At 36.0% G+C, this 16,239-nt stretch overlaps 2 protein-coding genes across 4 annotated transcripts; one reads left to right on the plus strand and one right to left on the minus strand.

The window, feature by feature from the left end:
• The first annotated feature begins 1,105 nt into the window (after positions 1-1,105).
• LOC142555671 (RNA-binding NOB1-like protein) lies at positions 1,106-4,118 on the plus strand. Its single transcript, XM_075666690.1, has 4 exons — positions 1,106-1,504; positions 1,876-2,986; positions 3,217-3,385; positions 3,743-4,118. The coding sequence occupies exons 1-4, from the start codon at positions 1,153-1,155 to the stop codon at positions 3,923-3,925; spliced, it is 1,815 nt and encodes a 604-aa protein (XP_075522805.1). The 5' UTR covers positions 1,106-1,152; the 3' UTR covers positions 3,926-4,118.
• LOC142555670 (putative LRR receptor-like serine/threonine-protein kinase At1g63430) lies at positions 4,016-8,765 on the minus strand. Of its 3 annotated transcripts, XM_075666688.1 has the most exons (14): positions 8,503-8,765; positions 8,170-8,305; positions 7,757-7,895; positions 7,530-7,601; positions 7,294-7,437; positions 7,040-7,189; positions 6,554-6,670; positions 6,399-6,463; positions 5,469-5,723; positions 5,193-5,398; positions 4,958-5,090; positions 4,692-4,855; positions 4,368-4,583; positions 4,016-4,258 (listed from the first exon to the last, which is right to left on the minus strand). In XM_075666688.1, the coding sequence occupies exons 2-14, from the start codon at positions 8,255-8,257 to the stop codon at positions 4,016-4,018; spliced, it is 1,992 nt and encodes a 663-aa protein (XP_075522803.1). In that variant the 5' UTR covers positions 8,258-8,305; positions 8,503-8,765. The 3 variants fall into 3 exon arrangements, with proteins under 3 accessions (XP_075522803.1, XP_075522802.1, XP_075522804.1); XM_075666687.1 differs by having other exon boundaries at positions 8,170-8,765; XM_075666689.1 differs by having other exon boundaries at positions 4,692-4,849; positions 8,170-8,763.
• Positions 8,766-16,239: the final 7,474 nt, after the last annotated feature.

Consider the following 16,239-nt stretch of genomic DNA (forward strand, 5'->3'; position numbering starts at 1 on the left):
ATTCCTCTTTAAAACATAAAGTAAGATATATCAAATAATTATTATGTTGATTTAAAAAAACTCTTAAAATTATTTATATGATACTTTTATGATTCGATTCTCTTATTCAATTTATAAAAAAATATTATATTTAATTTTTCATTACAAATATAAATCAAATTATCACCTAATGAGTCTGTACATATATTTACACGTATACATAAATCAGTGTGCAATATTTGATATTTGTTTTTAAATGCGATTCCCATATAAATCACACTCTGACCTAAACGATGACGTTTTTTAATATATTTTTTCAATTTGGTAGATCGTTTTTCAGTCTCCATTCAACCTCTTATACAGGGGTAATCACGGTACAGTTTTGCGCTTTTTTTAAAAAAATTTAAATCAAATTATCATATGTGCTCGGTTAGTATTTTGAGAAATTAATCGCGATTTTACATGAAAAATTAGCTTTACGGTTTTGAGCGATTTCAAACGGTTGCGGCCGATTTACGGTTTTTTTAATGAAAAATATTAGAATATATATTCTAATTTATTTGAAAACAACAACAATATATTGTCTTCAAATATAAAATATAGTTCAAAATATATAAAGATGAAAATAGATAAAAAAAAAAAACAATAATCAAGATTCAAAACTAAGTTAATAATTTAAAAACACAACACATTCACAACAAAAAAATGACATTTACACTATTTTATCGTTTTTTTACTTTCAAACTTCAAATAAAATATTATAGCAAAAGAAATAAATATTTTAATAAAAGATTAATATGAAGAGTAATTTAAAAAAAGATAAGTTTTATTTGTAAGAATAATAATTTTGAAGAGAGTTGAGATATAATGAATGATGACTTGTTTATTTGAATATGTTGTTTACAAATTATTATAATTCTAGACCCAATAATATGGCAAACGGTTTAGACGATACGATTTAGTGCGGTTCTTGGCAAAAAAAAAAAAATAACCGAATCGATTATACGATGTGGTTTATATTTAATATTTTTTATTGTGATTTTTATAAAATATTACGAAAAAATTCAATTCGATTCGAGTGGTGGAGACCGTCGTCAATAAAAAAATTTGATCACCGCAGCTCTTACAGGGTTTTACGCTCCCACTCTTGTTCTCCATACAAGCACCACCACCATGGAGGTACCACTGCAGCCCACTGCTCTGCCTTGTTGGAGCAACATCATAAGGATGCAACCAGAAAAACTACGGCATAGTTCCAGACTCGACCTCCAATCCGCGAACGCGAATAACCTACAGAACGGCGTTTTGGTTGGCAGCTGCAAGTCGTCCAAGGGCATAGCAGTGGCAGTGGTTGATGCCAATGCCTTAATTCGGGGCGAAGAGCGGCTTTCTCACGTGGCTGATCGCTTCGTTTCAGTCGCTGACGTAATTGATGAAATCCGCGACCCCTCCTCCCGCCACTTTTTAAAATTCTTGCCCTTTACCGTCGATACTCTGGAACCATTCCCTGAAGTCCTTAAGAAAGGTATTTTTAACGCTTTTTTCCTGGTTTAACTGATGTGTGTTATCGTACCTCGTGATCAGTATTTAATTCACTGAAGAAACGTTTTTGTGTTATGAATACATTTATTTCCGGTTCTCAATGTGTGTGATGCATTTTTCTGATATCTGTTTGTGTTGCTTAGTTGTACGTTCACTGAGTTTACCCCCAATTCAAATAGGAACAGACTGTTCAATTTGTTCAACAATTGGAAACTCTTTGCTGCTGGTTTTCCGATCTTATTCCCCACTTTTACATAATATTTTTTCCGAAACTAGTATTGTTACATTTGCTCGCAATAAATTTATAAGCTTAATTATGATCTTAAATGAGTTAAATGTGCTGCGATTTTGCAGTGATCAACTTGGCCAGAGCAACTGGTGACTTGCAGACACTTTCAGATGTGGATCTTAAGCTCATTGCTTTAACTTATACATTAGAGGTACAAATACATGGGACTCGTCATCTCAGAGACACCCCTCCTCCTATTCAAACAGTCAATGTCAAGAGGCTTCCAGAGAAAGACTTACCTGGATGGGGTTCAAATGTCCCTAATATTGAGGAGTGGGAAGCCCTGGAGCGTGAGTTTGACAGTGTGTCAAATTTAGATTCTAAAATTTTACCCGTCAAAGATTTGAACCTGGAGCTAAACTCAGCCGATCAACTTAGTATAAAAAATGTTCCGAGTCAAGATGGCAGTGTGTCACACTTTGAGGGTCAGGAGGTTGGTGATGATGGTGTTAGGAAACCTAGGAGATACTTTCCTCCGAAGAAGATCGAAGTAAAAATCGAGGGGAAAAAGATGGTGGTTGATGGCATTGATGCCTCACAGGGAAAATTTGATGATAATTCGGGCGATTGGAGACCAGCTGTGAGCCGGAGCACTCACAGAAGATATCTCAGGAGGAATTCCAGGCGGGAAATTGGCAGCGAAATTCCTGAATTAAGTGATTCAGTGGACACATCCAGTAACTTGGAAAATGAAAACCTTGATGATTCTGAATGTCCAGAGCTGCTGAAGGACGAAAGTTATGAGCAAGGGACAGATTGTAACTCTAAAGATGTTAAGGTCTGGAACAAAAACAATGGAGATGAAGACATCTCTACAGATTTTAATAAGATGAAACTGGAAGAAGAATCTTTGACATCTTTTCAGGACGGCCACGAGCTGCACAGTCCTAGTGAGGGTGTTGGATCCAAGAGTATTAAGCTGACAGATGCTGCACAAGAAGATGTTTTTATCATCGATGAAGAACTGCAGAACTTGGAGATAAGAAGCCAGATTAGTGAAATGGCTGATACATCACATATGGATGATATAGGCAGTGAACAGAGCTGGACTCTTAGATCATTGTCAGAATCCAGCGTAGCTTGTATAACTAGTGACTTTGCTATGCAAAATGTGCTTCTACAGATGGGTCTACGACTTCTGGCACCTGGTGGGATACAAATTCACGAGCTTCACAGGTACACATGCAATTCTTACAAGAATCTTTACGAGCAACATTTCTCATGATCTAGGCTGATTCTTGATTTGTTATTTTGGATGAACTATTTTATTCACATTGATCTAGCTCTTATATGCTGTTATTTGTCTCCTTTATTTCAAGTCACCGTGTATGATATTTGGATGATAATGTTGTAACTTTGTAGTTAAATTTTTTAATGATTTCACTTGTTTATAATATTTTCTGCAGGTGGGTTCCGAAATGCCATGCTTGTTTTAAGGTGACCACTGACATTGGCAGAATTTTTTGTCCAAAATGTGGCAATGGTGGCACACTACGTAAAGTATCTGTGACAGTTAATGAAAATGGTATCGTGTTGGCTGGCCGTCGACCTCGCATATCCTTGCGTGGAACAAAGGCAAGCATAGTTCATCTGTTGGTAACTTTGGGAAGTAACTATGTCTATGGAAGCTTTTGGTTATTATTTTACTTTCCTTTGTCAAAATCAATATCTTTGGTCCAGTTTATAATTTTTTTTCCTGTGATATGCTTTCTTCCTAGTGATAATTTACTTCAAATTAGCATGGTTTTAACTTGGGAAGTTCTCTTGTCGATGTCAATCTCCAAATGATGTACCTTTTCTTTACTTGTGTACCCTTCGTGTTGGCAAATGCCTTTGCTGTGCTTTTGAAAGTTGTCGTAAAACCAAATGTGTATGTCGGTCAATGAATGTTTTATCCAAAAAGGGTTGCGCTTAGCTCTGGTAATTTTGCAGTTCTCGTTACCATTACCCCAAGGTGGTAGGGATGCTGTTACAAAGAACCCCATTTTACGTGAAGATCAGCTACCACGATCTTCAAGGCACATATCATACAAAGAATCGAGAGATTTGCCTCAACCCATGTTTCTTACAGCACGAAAGATTTACAAGAACTTCGATACCTCAACAAGATCATGAGAGATCAAAGAATAAAGAAAATGGGTAAAGAAAAACATATTGCTACTCTATATTTATGACATGATTTTCGCTGTCATGTTTGAATCGACATCAAGAAAGAGCGAGCTCAGCCCAAGCCAAAGAAGACATCTTGAGATCCGCAGATATAGATGTATCGATCCCGGTTTCCAGCATCGTGCACAAATCTTGCATCGATGTCCTGATTCTGGAATTGGGACGGATGCATAGATTCGCCACTTCGCAAATCACCTTCAAGTCATCCGAACTGAAATGTTTCAGCTCGGGGTCCACCACGTAAGACATAACATCCGACGATTCCAAGAATTCTTTAGCCTGCAGGAGTTTAATTTTAAATAGAACAATTTTCTTTTCATGAATTGAGAAAATTCAAGAATCAAGATAGTAGTGAAAGAAAAAGTTTGAAAAGTTGGTAATTCCTTACCCAATCAACTAAGCACCCTTTATCTTTGCAGTATGGAGGTCTCCCACTGACAAGTTCGAGTAAAAGAATCCCAAATGCATATATGTTTCCCTGGGTGTCAAGACAGCGTCTTTCTAAAGAATTTGGAAGAATACAAACAGCACCTTCGTTGCTTACGGAGCCCGAGCTCTTCTCTGATCTGGATAGAATTGTCTTCCAGCACTCAAAATCAACTAGCTGCACGAAAAGGTGAAAGTAATCTATTAAGAAACAAATTATGGGATTTGGAAGTGGAAAAACAGACCTTTTTAATATTTGTATGATCAAACAGTGATCTATAGTCACCTTGGGAGAAAATTCATCGGTCAGATAGATGGAACCCGAGTTTATTTCAGATAAAGTAAATGGCGGATTGAGTTCCGCGTGCAGATACTTTAGTCCCCGTGCAATGCCGATAATAATTTTCATACGTCTAGTCCAAGAGAATTGGCATCCTTCTCCATCTGCGACTAACCAGAAACCGTGTCATTTCTCGTGAGGCTGTTTAAACTATGTAAAGAAGTTCGTAAAAAACAGAGAGAGGAAAAAAATTATATCAGAAATTAACTCACAATGAAGGTGCTCATAAAGAGTCCCATTCGATGCATACTCAAACACCAGCATCCTCGTAAATGAACTGCTTTCTCGACAATATCCAAGAAGTTTTCCAACATTCTCATGATTTAACCTTGCCAGATCTGCCACCTGAATAATGAATAACACATAACTCCAGATCTTATTATCCACAAGAAAAAACGGTCAAGAAAAAATCCATAACCTTCTATTTACCAAAGAACAGACAAATACCTCCTTCTGGAAATAAAGCTCAAGATAGCCGGCCCAATTCTCTTCTTTGATACAAAGGGATATTACAGCAATCTCAGATCCACCTTTCATCGTGCCTTTGTAAACCACACTATCCGGAGACGATCCGATGATGTTGCTGAAATCTTCACAGGCTACCTCGAGTTCTTGTCTGCTGTATCTTGGTACGTCTTTCAGACCTTCAGAATCTGTAAGAAAATATTTCATTGAGCTTTGGCAGCAGTGAAAAAGTCAAATATACACAAACATCTCATTCACCTATGTAAATTGTCATGTACTCCTTTGTACTTGAAGATTTCTTCCAGGGCATAATGATAGCGGGTTTGCACTTCCATTTCTTAATGGCAGCTAGAAGAGCCATGACAAAGAGTAAACCGACCATTACCCCAGTGACTATTTCAAGAATCAAGAGCCACGCAGGTTTTGATGCATTAGATGTATGTTTTGTTCCGTCTTCAGTAGGCATGCGTGTCATGTTAAGTCTTGGACGGGATTTTGAAGTTAGAGTATCACCTGCAATGGAAGTTTATCAATACTAGCCACAACACTGAACGTACATTGACACTAGCTCAAGGCATTTTTTTATTGATTTTCCCAGAAACATGCCCGTATCTTTTTCAAACTATTTATCAAAAATACAAATTTATCCCACTTTCACTCCCCTGTGTAATGCATCACTCATGAAAGAAAATTCTATATTATATGATATATTAAGAAAAAACATTATGTTTTTAATTTTAAATTATCTACTCATCACTTATTACTAAAAAAATCAATACCAACTTATTAATATGATATGCTATGAAATGGCTGTTTGGGAAATATAATTATATAACCAAACATAAACGACACTTCCCATATGACTTCCAGAAATACATTTCAGGAGACATTTTCTGCTAACACCAGAAACATATCCAGACATTTACCTCAACCATTGGTCAAGAATTTAGAAAAGATTGCATGCAACAAAAACTCATGGCACCAGCATTAAGAAATGCAAATGCAGAATGACAGGGAAATTTTATAGTCATTTCAACTACATTTTCCATTTTTCATCAACAAGACTGTCATGGGCACGTGTAAGACCCATGACAAAGACCATAGTAATGTAACTATCTATATTCTATATATTTCCTTAATGACAAAGCTATCACAGGTACAATACGATGAACAAACAGGGTCACCTACCACATTTTGCAGCAGGCCGCTGTTTGGAACCCTCATCTTGAAAGCAATTTCCCCGAAAGCCTGATCTATATTGGAAGTAAGAACATAAAGTACTTTAAATGAAGGGCAAGGGCAATAAAAAATTGATTTAAGGGGAATGTAAAAAGCAGAAGTACCTCGGAAGATATTCCAAGCATTTGGGTATGCTTCCGATCAAAAAGTTGTAAGAAAAGTCAGCCACTTTTAGCTGGGACGAACCACACAAACCCATAGGCTTGCTGTTTAGGGCATACCTGGAACAATTTCCAAAGAGGCAGTTCTAAGAAACAAGTCGAGTACGCTAGGTATATGTACCAGGTGAAGCAATCAAATAAGACTCAAAAACAGATACGAGTCCACACCTTCTTCTAAGAGAGATGTGGGCATTCTATAATCCTCAAAACCGATACCAATTTATAGACTTCATTTTTTTTTACAAATTTTGTATACTTCATTAGGATAAGGTGATTTGGAATAAACAAGTCACCACTACTAGGAGGAATCACAGTAAGATTTCTGGTCGAGACAGCAAATTCCATGATACAGATAGTGAAACCAACGATCTTTTTGAGCAGGATAGAGTATTCAAAAGTTCACGATGTTTGTGAGTATTTTCGACTTACATCTCCCGCATATTAGATGAAGATGCTAAGCCATCACTAGCAGGGATAGATCCCAGAAGCTTATTTCTATCGAGTCGAAGTTCCGCAAGGTATATCAAGTTGCCTAATTCAGAAGGTATTTTTCCAGTCAATCCATTGGAGCCAAGGTTTCTGTAAAAGCAAAATATAACAGTTAGTTAACATGAAGAAAATGAATAACAGATAGTATAAAAATCCATGAAAGAGTTTCGATATCTAGAACTCATTCCACGAACATTTTCACTATGGCAGTTAAGCTTCCAATCTCGGGTGGAATAGTTCCAGTTAGCTGGTTTGAACTTAAATCCAACAACTTGAGTTCTTTTAAAATGCCAATTTCCTTTGGTATTGTACCAATCAACGAATTCCCATGCAGAATTCTATAAATGAGAGGCAGAAACAATCAATCAATATGACCATATATTAACAATTATCAATAAAATCCACTTTTGAGCGTACAATAAGAGCTTACAATTCTTGCAAAGCTGAGAGCTGGTACAGTTCTGGAGCAACAAAACCTTTCAATGATGCCCCGGATACGTTGCTGCAATTTGTCACAAATGGGAGTTTAATTTGCCAATAACATCGCACTGCTATGCACGCTCGAATTCTCGCTATCAATTTCATTAATTGAAAAATATAAATCCGTGCATGGGTGGCGACAAATTTATATTAAATAGAACCGATGGAAAAGCTTACATCTTTATAACATGATCTCCAGCCATAGAACAAGAAACGCAAGACCAATCACAAGGATCGGAATCCAGAGAATTCCAATTCGACAGAATAAGCATCGGGTCCTCGATAATAGCTCTCTTAAAGGAAGTTAAGGCTTCAACTGAACAAAACCCAAAAATTTCTGGTAAGAAAAATACACCTTTGAACTCCAGTCAACAATTTGCAATAGCCACATTCTTAAATTCACCAGCCACGTTTTTTTAACAACGAAATCTAAGATGTTATAAGATTATATGAAATAACTAACTCCGTACTTGCGGAAAGTGAAAAATTATCGACCACATTACTAGAAAGTGAAAAAATCTTGCTTCTGAAGTAGCAATAATCAAATCAAGATTTGTGGAATAAAATACAAGTGCAGGGGTAAAACTCGCCTTCATTATTGGGAAATGCAGCAACACAATGAGAAAGAAAGAGCCCTAAACTCAGCAAAAGAACTCGACATTGAGTAAAATATTCCATCTTTTGCCAAGACTTCACACGCACAGACACTCAACAGCTTGACAACATCTATAACAGATAAACAGAAGTTCTGAAAAAACAAAGAGAGAGGGTAAAGATTCTGAAGAGTTAAAAGGGAGTGAGTCAAGAATTAGAGTACTTAAAAAAATCTACAAAACCCAGAAAAGGATAAGCAAGATTCCCTTTCTTTCTGGGTGAGATGAAAGAATTAAAGAAACCAAATAAGCAACGCTTAACAGGAAAACCTGGGATAACAGAATCAGCAACAACCCGTGAAAGCAAAACCACTGAAAAACGAGAGTGGATTTCAAAAGGAACCCACAAAAAAGAGAGAGACTTGAATCCAAACGGTGGTCTGGTGTCAGAAACAGAGAGACATGCGGTGAAAGCAAAAGAAAATGGATAAAAAAATGATAAAAAACAGGGACAAAAATATTACAAATTCGAGTAGCAGAAAGAGCTGGAGAGAGTGTGACAGTCATGATTTTGTTTGTTTGTATTCAGAGTATATATTGGCAGTTATTATTTGTTTACTTGCTTCTCTTTTTGGTGGTGATGGAAGCTCGGAGCACGAAGATGATAGTGGCATAACAGCTTAACATTACATTAACTGCTGCAAGAATCGAGATGTAAACGAACTAAATTGTTTGTGAGCTATTCGAAGTTCGATTCGATAAAAGCTCGTTTGAGCTCGTTTAATGAGGCTCGTTAAGATAAACAAACCAAACTCAAGCTTTACAGTATTAGGCTCATTAGCTCGTGAACATGTTCGTTGGTAAATTCATGAGTAATCTTTTAGATGAAACAATAATAATTTTGATATTTGATTTATTGATTTTGCATATTATTTATGAAATATATAGAAAAATCTATTAAGTTTATTTATTATTAGAAATTTACAAATTTTAATAAGAATAATATATTTTTCTTTAAAAATGTATTTTATTTTTTAATTAATTTAATGAAAATTTAAATGTATAATTCATATTTATTAAGCTTGTTTAGGCTCGATAAAGGCTTGAATAAGCTCGTGAGCCATGCATATATTCGTTAAATAAAGCTCGAGCTCGGCTCGATTATAAACGAACCAAGCTCAAACATTCAAGAGCTCGGCTCGACTCGATTACATCCCTAGGCAAGAGAAACCTCATTTGTTTGTAAAATAAATTTTTTTAATGTTAAAATTTCCCATAAATTATTATTCGATTTTCTATAACTATGGTTTCCCATTTGAAATCATAACAAAAAATTATTTTAAAGGGAAATATTAAGGATTTTATATGTTATTATGAAAACAAAATGTAAATCATTTTAAAAAATGTGACTCCGAGGTTAACATCAAGCGTATTTGAGTATATGTTTAATTTAGAGATAAGAATTATGCATATCTAAAAATTTTCGAGACGAGTATGAACCATTCATCGTCTAGCTTTGTAAATGTTCTACTTCAAAATCGAGAATGAATAAAAGTATATTGACATGTTTTTTATGAGATGATTTTACATATTTTTATCCGTGAGATGTGAGATGTATCAATTCTGTCTATATTAATAATAATAAGTAATAATTTTAACATAAATAAAAAATAATATTTTTCATGAGTTACTCAAATAGGAGATTTGTACCACAAAATTGACTCATGAGACCATCTTACTAAAATTTTTGTGAAAGTATTTTATTACAGTGTTCTAAAAGTTGTAGACGATAGTCGGACGCTCACTTACTGCCTAACGTCTAGATGATTTAGCGATTTTTATTTGTTTTTACCTAATATATAATTTTCTTGGTTATCTTCATATTTATCTAATAATTGATCTATATCAAATTATAACTCTGGTATATCATCGTCTTTATTGTGAGAACCCGAATTTCCAGCATTCCAGCAGCAATGCAAATTACCAGCAGAAGCTATTCCAGCATTCCAGCAACAATGCAAAATTCCAGCAGAAGCTAATATTTCAGAAGCTGGTATTTTTCCAGCAGATTAGAATCCAGCAGCAAACCACAGATAAAATCCAGCAGCAGCAGCATGAAATTCCAACATACAGTTACTAATTCAGCTCATGACTTGTAACTGAAGCATTTAACACGGAATAAAGATTGTTAACGGCATATTATGACCATTAATTGGAAGACTAACAGTCATAACTTTGCCTATATATAACACCCTCAAACTTCTGAATTGGTGTTACACAAATCTTGAGTTATCACTTGAAATATTTGAGATAAGAGAGTGCTTATTTTCGGGCAGTAGAAACCAGTAGCGAGAGCAAGTTTATTTCCAGACTTCAACCGAAACTCTCCAGCAAATTACTGTAAGTGGGCTTATGTATAAATATGTTGAAACCCGTTTGATGATTTCTGTTTTAAAGCAAAGTATATTCTTGATTTCTGATATCTGATTTTGAAGTACTGAAACTTAGTGAACTAATGGTAGGAATATATATTCTGAACATTACTGATTACTGATTACTAGCCTCACCCCTTAGAAGAGAGAACATATAGGGGACTGATATCAGTTTAGCCATGAAATTCACGAACGTGCTCAGTGCTTACTTGTCAAATTTCTGATTACTGAATACTGATTTCAGATTACTGAATACTGAATATTGAATACCGATTTCTGTTCTGAAAATAAAAATTTCTGTATATTATTCGTATTACTGTTTATGTTAAAAATGGTTTTGAAAACTGAGAGTTATTCCCACCCCCGCTTACTGAGTGACAACCATATCACTCACCCACCATAACATCTCAGATAAGAACGATGAAGAAAGGTTAGAAGAAAAGGAGCATAATCAGTTTTGGGGATGGTGAAGAAGAAGACTGTTATTCTCAGTTTTAAATTATGTTTTCCGTTGCATCTTAGAAGCAATGTTATGTCTGTTTTACATTTCCGCTGTAAAACATTAGTGATTCGAGTTTGTATCAGACAATGAATTATTTCGTATTATGAATAAAAAGACTGGTTTCTGAATTTTGTACTTCTGAGGCTTGTTGTTTTCGAATGTAAATTTGAGAGCAACGCCGGTGTCAACCAACCCCCGTCCCAGGGCGTGACATTGAAGTGGTATCAGAGCAAACCAGGTTTCATAATCTGGGGAGGAGGAACTAGAAATAATAAGTTCTGATAGACTTCTGAAATTAAGTCCTGAAAGTTACTGAAATAAGCTACTGTAATAGACTTCTAAAATTAACTACTGTAATAGACTACTGAAAATATAGACTAACTACGTACAGTTGGGAAAAATCAGTAAGGGAAACAAATCAGAATACAGTAGAGCTCTGAGTGTTTCAGTAGCATGTCTGAAATAAGCAGCATGTCTGAAATGAGTAGGAAAAAAAAAATCAGTAGACCAAAACCAGTATCCCGAAACCAGAGCCAGTAGATGGAAACCAGAGATCTGAATGCAAAAGACTGGGTCAGTAGACTCGGAATGCAGCAGACTGGTTCTAACAATGCTGGAAAAGCAGCAGACTGATTGCAGTAGCATCAGAATTGCAGTAGATAGTATATTCCAGCAAGTGCATGCAGTAGACTCTGCAAAATGGCATGGGAGTTGAGGTGTTTTTCGCGCAAACTTCAAACGGCCATAACTTTTGATCCAGGAGGAATTTTTACTATTAAAAGTAGGCGTTGGAAAGCTCTCGACGATGAGAACATAACCTAGAACCATTCAATTGTTCTAACACCGCCGACGAACCCCAAAATCCTTCTTTAAGATAGTGATATCATCATTTCCGTAAAATTTTCCAACTTTTTGAAACTTTGAGGAATTTTCATTTCCAAACGGCTTAGTATTTTTACACCAAATTTGATACGCTTCATGTTCATGATGTGAAGGATTTTTAGTAAATTTTTCACAGAATTCTGAGACCGAAAAATTTTGAGCTATTTTCTTCCATTGAATGCATAGACAGTACTGATTTTGTTCATTCCAGTAATTGTCTATAACTCAACCTGTACTCTTGAGATCAATTCTGAACATTCACTCTCCTGTTTTGGATGAAGATTATGACTGATTAGAGTAGCTACATTAAGAGCTTAGAGAAGAAGAAGTACCTATAGATGTAGTGGAAAAAGAACAGTGATAATGGAGAGATGATAAGGTAGACTAGATTGGTATTATCATACGAAAAGAAAGAAGTGTAATATTCTTTGGGAATGTACCAAGATAAGTTGAATCATATTGGGAATGTACCTATCTGATATAAGTTGACTTACATTTTTGGGAATTTACCTATCGAAGATAAACTTCTAACTTAAGATGAATTGTCTGACTCGAGGATAATAAATTATTTATGAAAATATGAGATAAGGATTATATAAGCTTTGAAATTCAGATGTAGGAGTAAAATTTTTGTCAATAATTAATGGTATGTACATTAAATTTGGGATGCTAAGAAAAAGACATCCAATGAGACTTGTTTGTGTTAAAACATGCTGGACTCATAGTCTTGATTAAGGAAAGATTTAGAAAAAGAAGAATTGTCTGAGGATTTAGTTTCTTCCGTTCAAGGTTGAAAGAATTTTAACTAAGTTATAATTATTGGGACTTGAAGCAATCGGCTAATAAGGAGTTATATTCTAAGATTCTATATTGGGTTCAAGATTTGAGATAGTAATCGTGTTAATTTTAAGATAGAATAAAATAAGTATGGATACGCATATATTTAGTGCCGATCTTATACAGTGTACTTTGGGAATTGATTGGTTGGACAAGAATCATGTAATGATAGATTGTCGGAGTAAGCATGCAAAACCCCAATCCAAGAATAAATCGTACTTCGTGGTAAAGATAAGGAACATAAATCATTCATTTCTACTTCTCAGACCTAGAAAGTCTAACTAGCAATGATCGATCAGCGAGGTAAATAACGAAGTTACTCTAAAGATAGAGGATATTCCAGTTATTCAGGAATTTCCGGACGTCTTTCCCGAAGAACTCCCTGACACAATTCCCGACCGCGAAGTGGAATTTGAGATTAATTTAGTACCAAATTCTACACCAATCTCAAAAGCACCATATCGAATGGCTCCGGCAGAGTTGAAAGAACTCAAAGAACAACTTCAAGAATTGTTGGATAAGAAGCAAATCCGACCAAACGCATCTCCGTGGGGAGCTCCTGTCCTATTTGTAAAGAAGAAGGACGGAAGCATGAGGATGTGTGAATATTACAGAGAGCTGAATAAGATCACAATCAAGAATAAGTACGCTTCCAAGGATAGATGACCTGTTTGACCAACTCAAGGGAGCTACAGCCTTTTCCAAGCTCGATTTAAGGTCAGGCTACCACCAACTGAAGGTCAAGACAGACGATATTCCGAAGACAGCCTTCAGAACAAGATATGGACACTATGAGTTTATAGTAATGCCGTTTGGATTAACAAACGCTCCGGCAGCTTTCGTGGATCTCATGAACAGGGTGTTCAAACCACTTCTTGACAAGTTTGTTGTGGTATTCATCGACGATATTCTGGTATATTCGTCAAGTGAGGAAGACCAAAAAGAACATCTTCGTCTCACCCTCCAGACGCTGAGAGAAAAGGAACTATACGCCAATTTCAAGAAATGCGAATTTTGGCTAGAAAGCGTCACATTCTTGGGACACATAATATCAGCAGCAGGAGTATCTGTGGACCCTAAGAAAGTAGAGGCAATCTCAGATTGGCCTAGACCAAAGAATGTGACAGAAATTCGAAGCTTCTTGGGACTAGCAGGCTATTATCAAAAATTTGTTGAAGGATTCTCTTCAATAGCCATACCCCTCACCAAGCTCACACAGAAGAACTCCAAGTTTCAATAGGAGTGAAAAATGTGAGCAAAGCTTCGAGACTTTGAAGAAGAAGCCTATCTCAACTCCGGTGTTAGTATTGCCAATTGAAGGCAAAGACTTCACCATCTACAGTGATGCATCTAAAGGAGGTTTAGGATGTGTACTCATGCAAGAGGGAATGGTGATTGCATACGCGCCGAGACAGTTGAAGACGTATGAACAGAATTACCCAACACATGACCTCGAGCTAGCAGCAGAGGTATTTGCACTCAAGATTTGGAAACACTGTTTATATGGTGCTAGATGTGAAATATTCACCGATCATCAAAGCCTCAAGTACTTGTTTACTCAGAAAGAATTAAACATGAGGCAGAGGCGATTGATTGAACTCATGAAGGATTACGACTTGACGATAAGCTACCACCCAGGCAAAGACAACAAGGTAGCAGATGCTTTAAGTCGAAAGAATATGAGTAAGATGATCCTGACATCACTTTCAGCACAACCATGCATTCGAGAGACTATTAAGATAAGTCAAGATAGAGATTCCGCTTTGGTGAAACTGAAAGAGCAAGTTAAAGAAGGAAAATCACCAGACTTTGTTATGGACAACAAAGGAATCTTGTGGATGAAAGGACGATTGTGCGTACCAGACATCGATAACCTTCGACAAGAAGTAATGTCAGAAGCACGTAAGTCAAAATTTTCGGTACATCCTGGCAGTACCAAGATGTACAGAGACATGAAGAAGAATGTCTGGTGGAGTAGAATGAAAAAGGATGTTGCGACATTTGTTTCCAAGTGTCACGTGTGCCAACAAGTCAAAGCAGAACACCAGAGACCTGGTGGACTTCTTCAACCATTAGAAATACCGGAATGGAAATGAGAACATATTTCCATGGATTTTGTAGTTGGTTTACCAAAGTCGAGACAAGGTCATGATGGCATCTGGGTAATCGTAGATAGACTCACGAAATCTGCGTATTTCTTACATGTCCGTATGAACTATAATTTGGACAAGCTAGCCACATTGTACATGAATGAGATCGTACGATTACATGGAGTTCCAGCTAGCATATTATCAGACAGAGACCCGAGGTTTACATCTCGTTTCTGGAAGAGTTTTCAACAAGCTATGGGCACTAAGGTCACTCTCAGCACAACTTATCATCCTCAAACCGATGGCCAGACAGAGAGGACAATTCAAACTCTAGAAGATATGCTGAGAGCATTTGTTCTACACTTCAGTGGTAATTGGAGTGAACATCTACCCTTAACCGAGTTCGCATACAATAATAGTTACCACAGTAGTGTTGGAATGGCACCATACGAAGCTCTATATTTTATTCGATTTCACACTCCCTACATAAATATTAAATTTCAATATAGCTTTTTTTTTTTTTTTAAATCAACTTCTTTATATTTCATTATTATTAATATTATCGTCCATCTAAATAGTAGACTTTCATAAATTTTAAAAATAAATTCATAATTTATATATCAACACTACATATGTCAAAATGAGTTATACTTGTTATATACAATCTAAACGAGCTGTATTTATAAATTTCCTACGCCGCCACCTTAAATAGAGATTATAATTTCTCTCGTCTCACCCACCTAATGAAATGTTACGATAGATTGCAGGTCAGCTCGTCCAGCTAACTCTTTTCTCGAAATATCTATTGCTACAAAAAAGGTCCATGATTAAGGCTATAATTTGACACCAATTTGGGACACTGCATTTGAAATAACAACAATGGACACATCAGATATTATGTGTAAAATGCATTTCGTTCTGCTTTAGGGTACCCACATTGGTGTATTAATGGATGATTATTAACACCCATTAATATTCATGCACCAATGTGGGTGCATGAATTATTAATCTTGGCTGCCATGTCAGCCAAGAAATTCATCAGAATGAACGGCATTAGAAAAACGTCGCTACTTGCGACGGTTTCTCAAAACCCGTCGCTACTTGCGACGGTTTTTCACAAACCGTCGCTATGTGCGACGCTTTCTCACAAACCGTTGCTAATTAAGGCATGTCCTGAAGAAATTCTCCCCAACGGCTCTTTTCAAACGGCTATATGTAGAATATAATGTCAAACTAGCCGTTTAAATAAAAGAGTCCAACATTTTTTTTTATTTTTTAATAATATTTTAATGAATATTGAAATTAAGTTATTTTTGAAATAATA

Source organism: Primulina tabacum, chromosome 9, assembly GCF_025594145.1.
Source record: "Primulina tabacum isolate GXHZ01 chromosome 9, ASM2559414v2, whole genome shotgun sequence".
Taxonomy (NCBI): domain Eukaryota; kingdom Viridiplantae; phylum Streptophyta; class Magnoliopsida; order Lamiales; family Gesneriaceae; genus Primulina; species Primulina tabacum.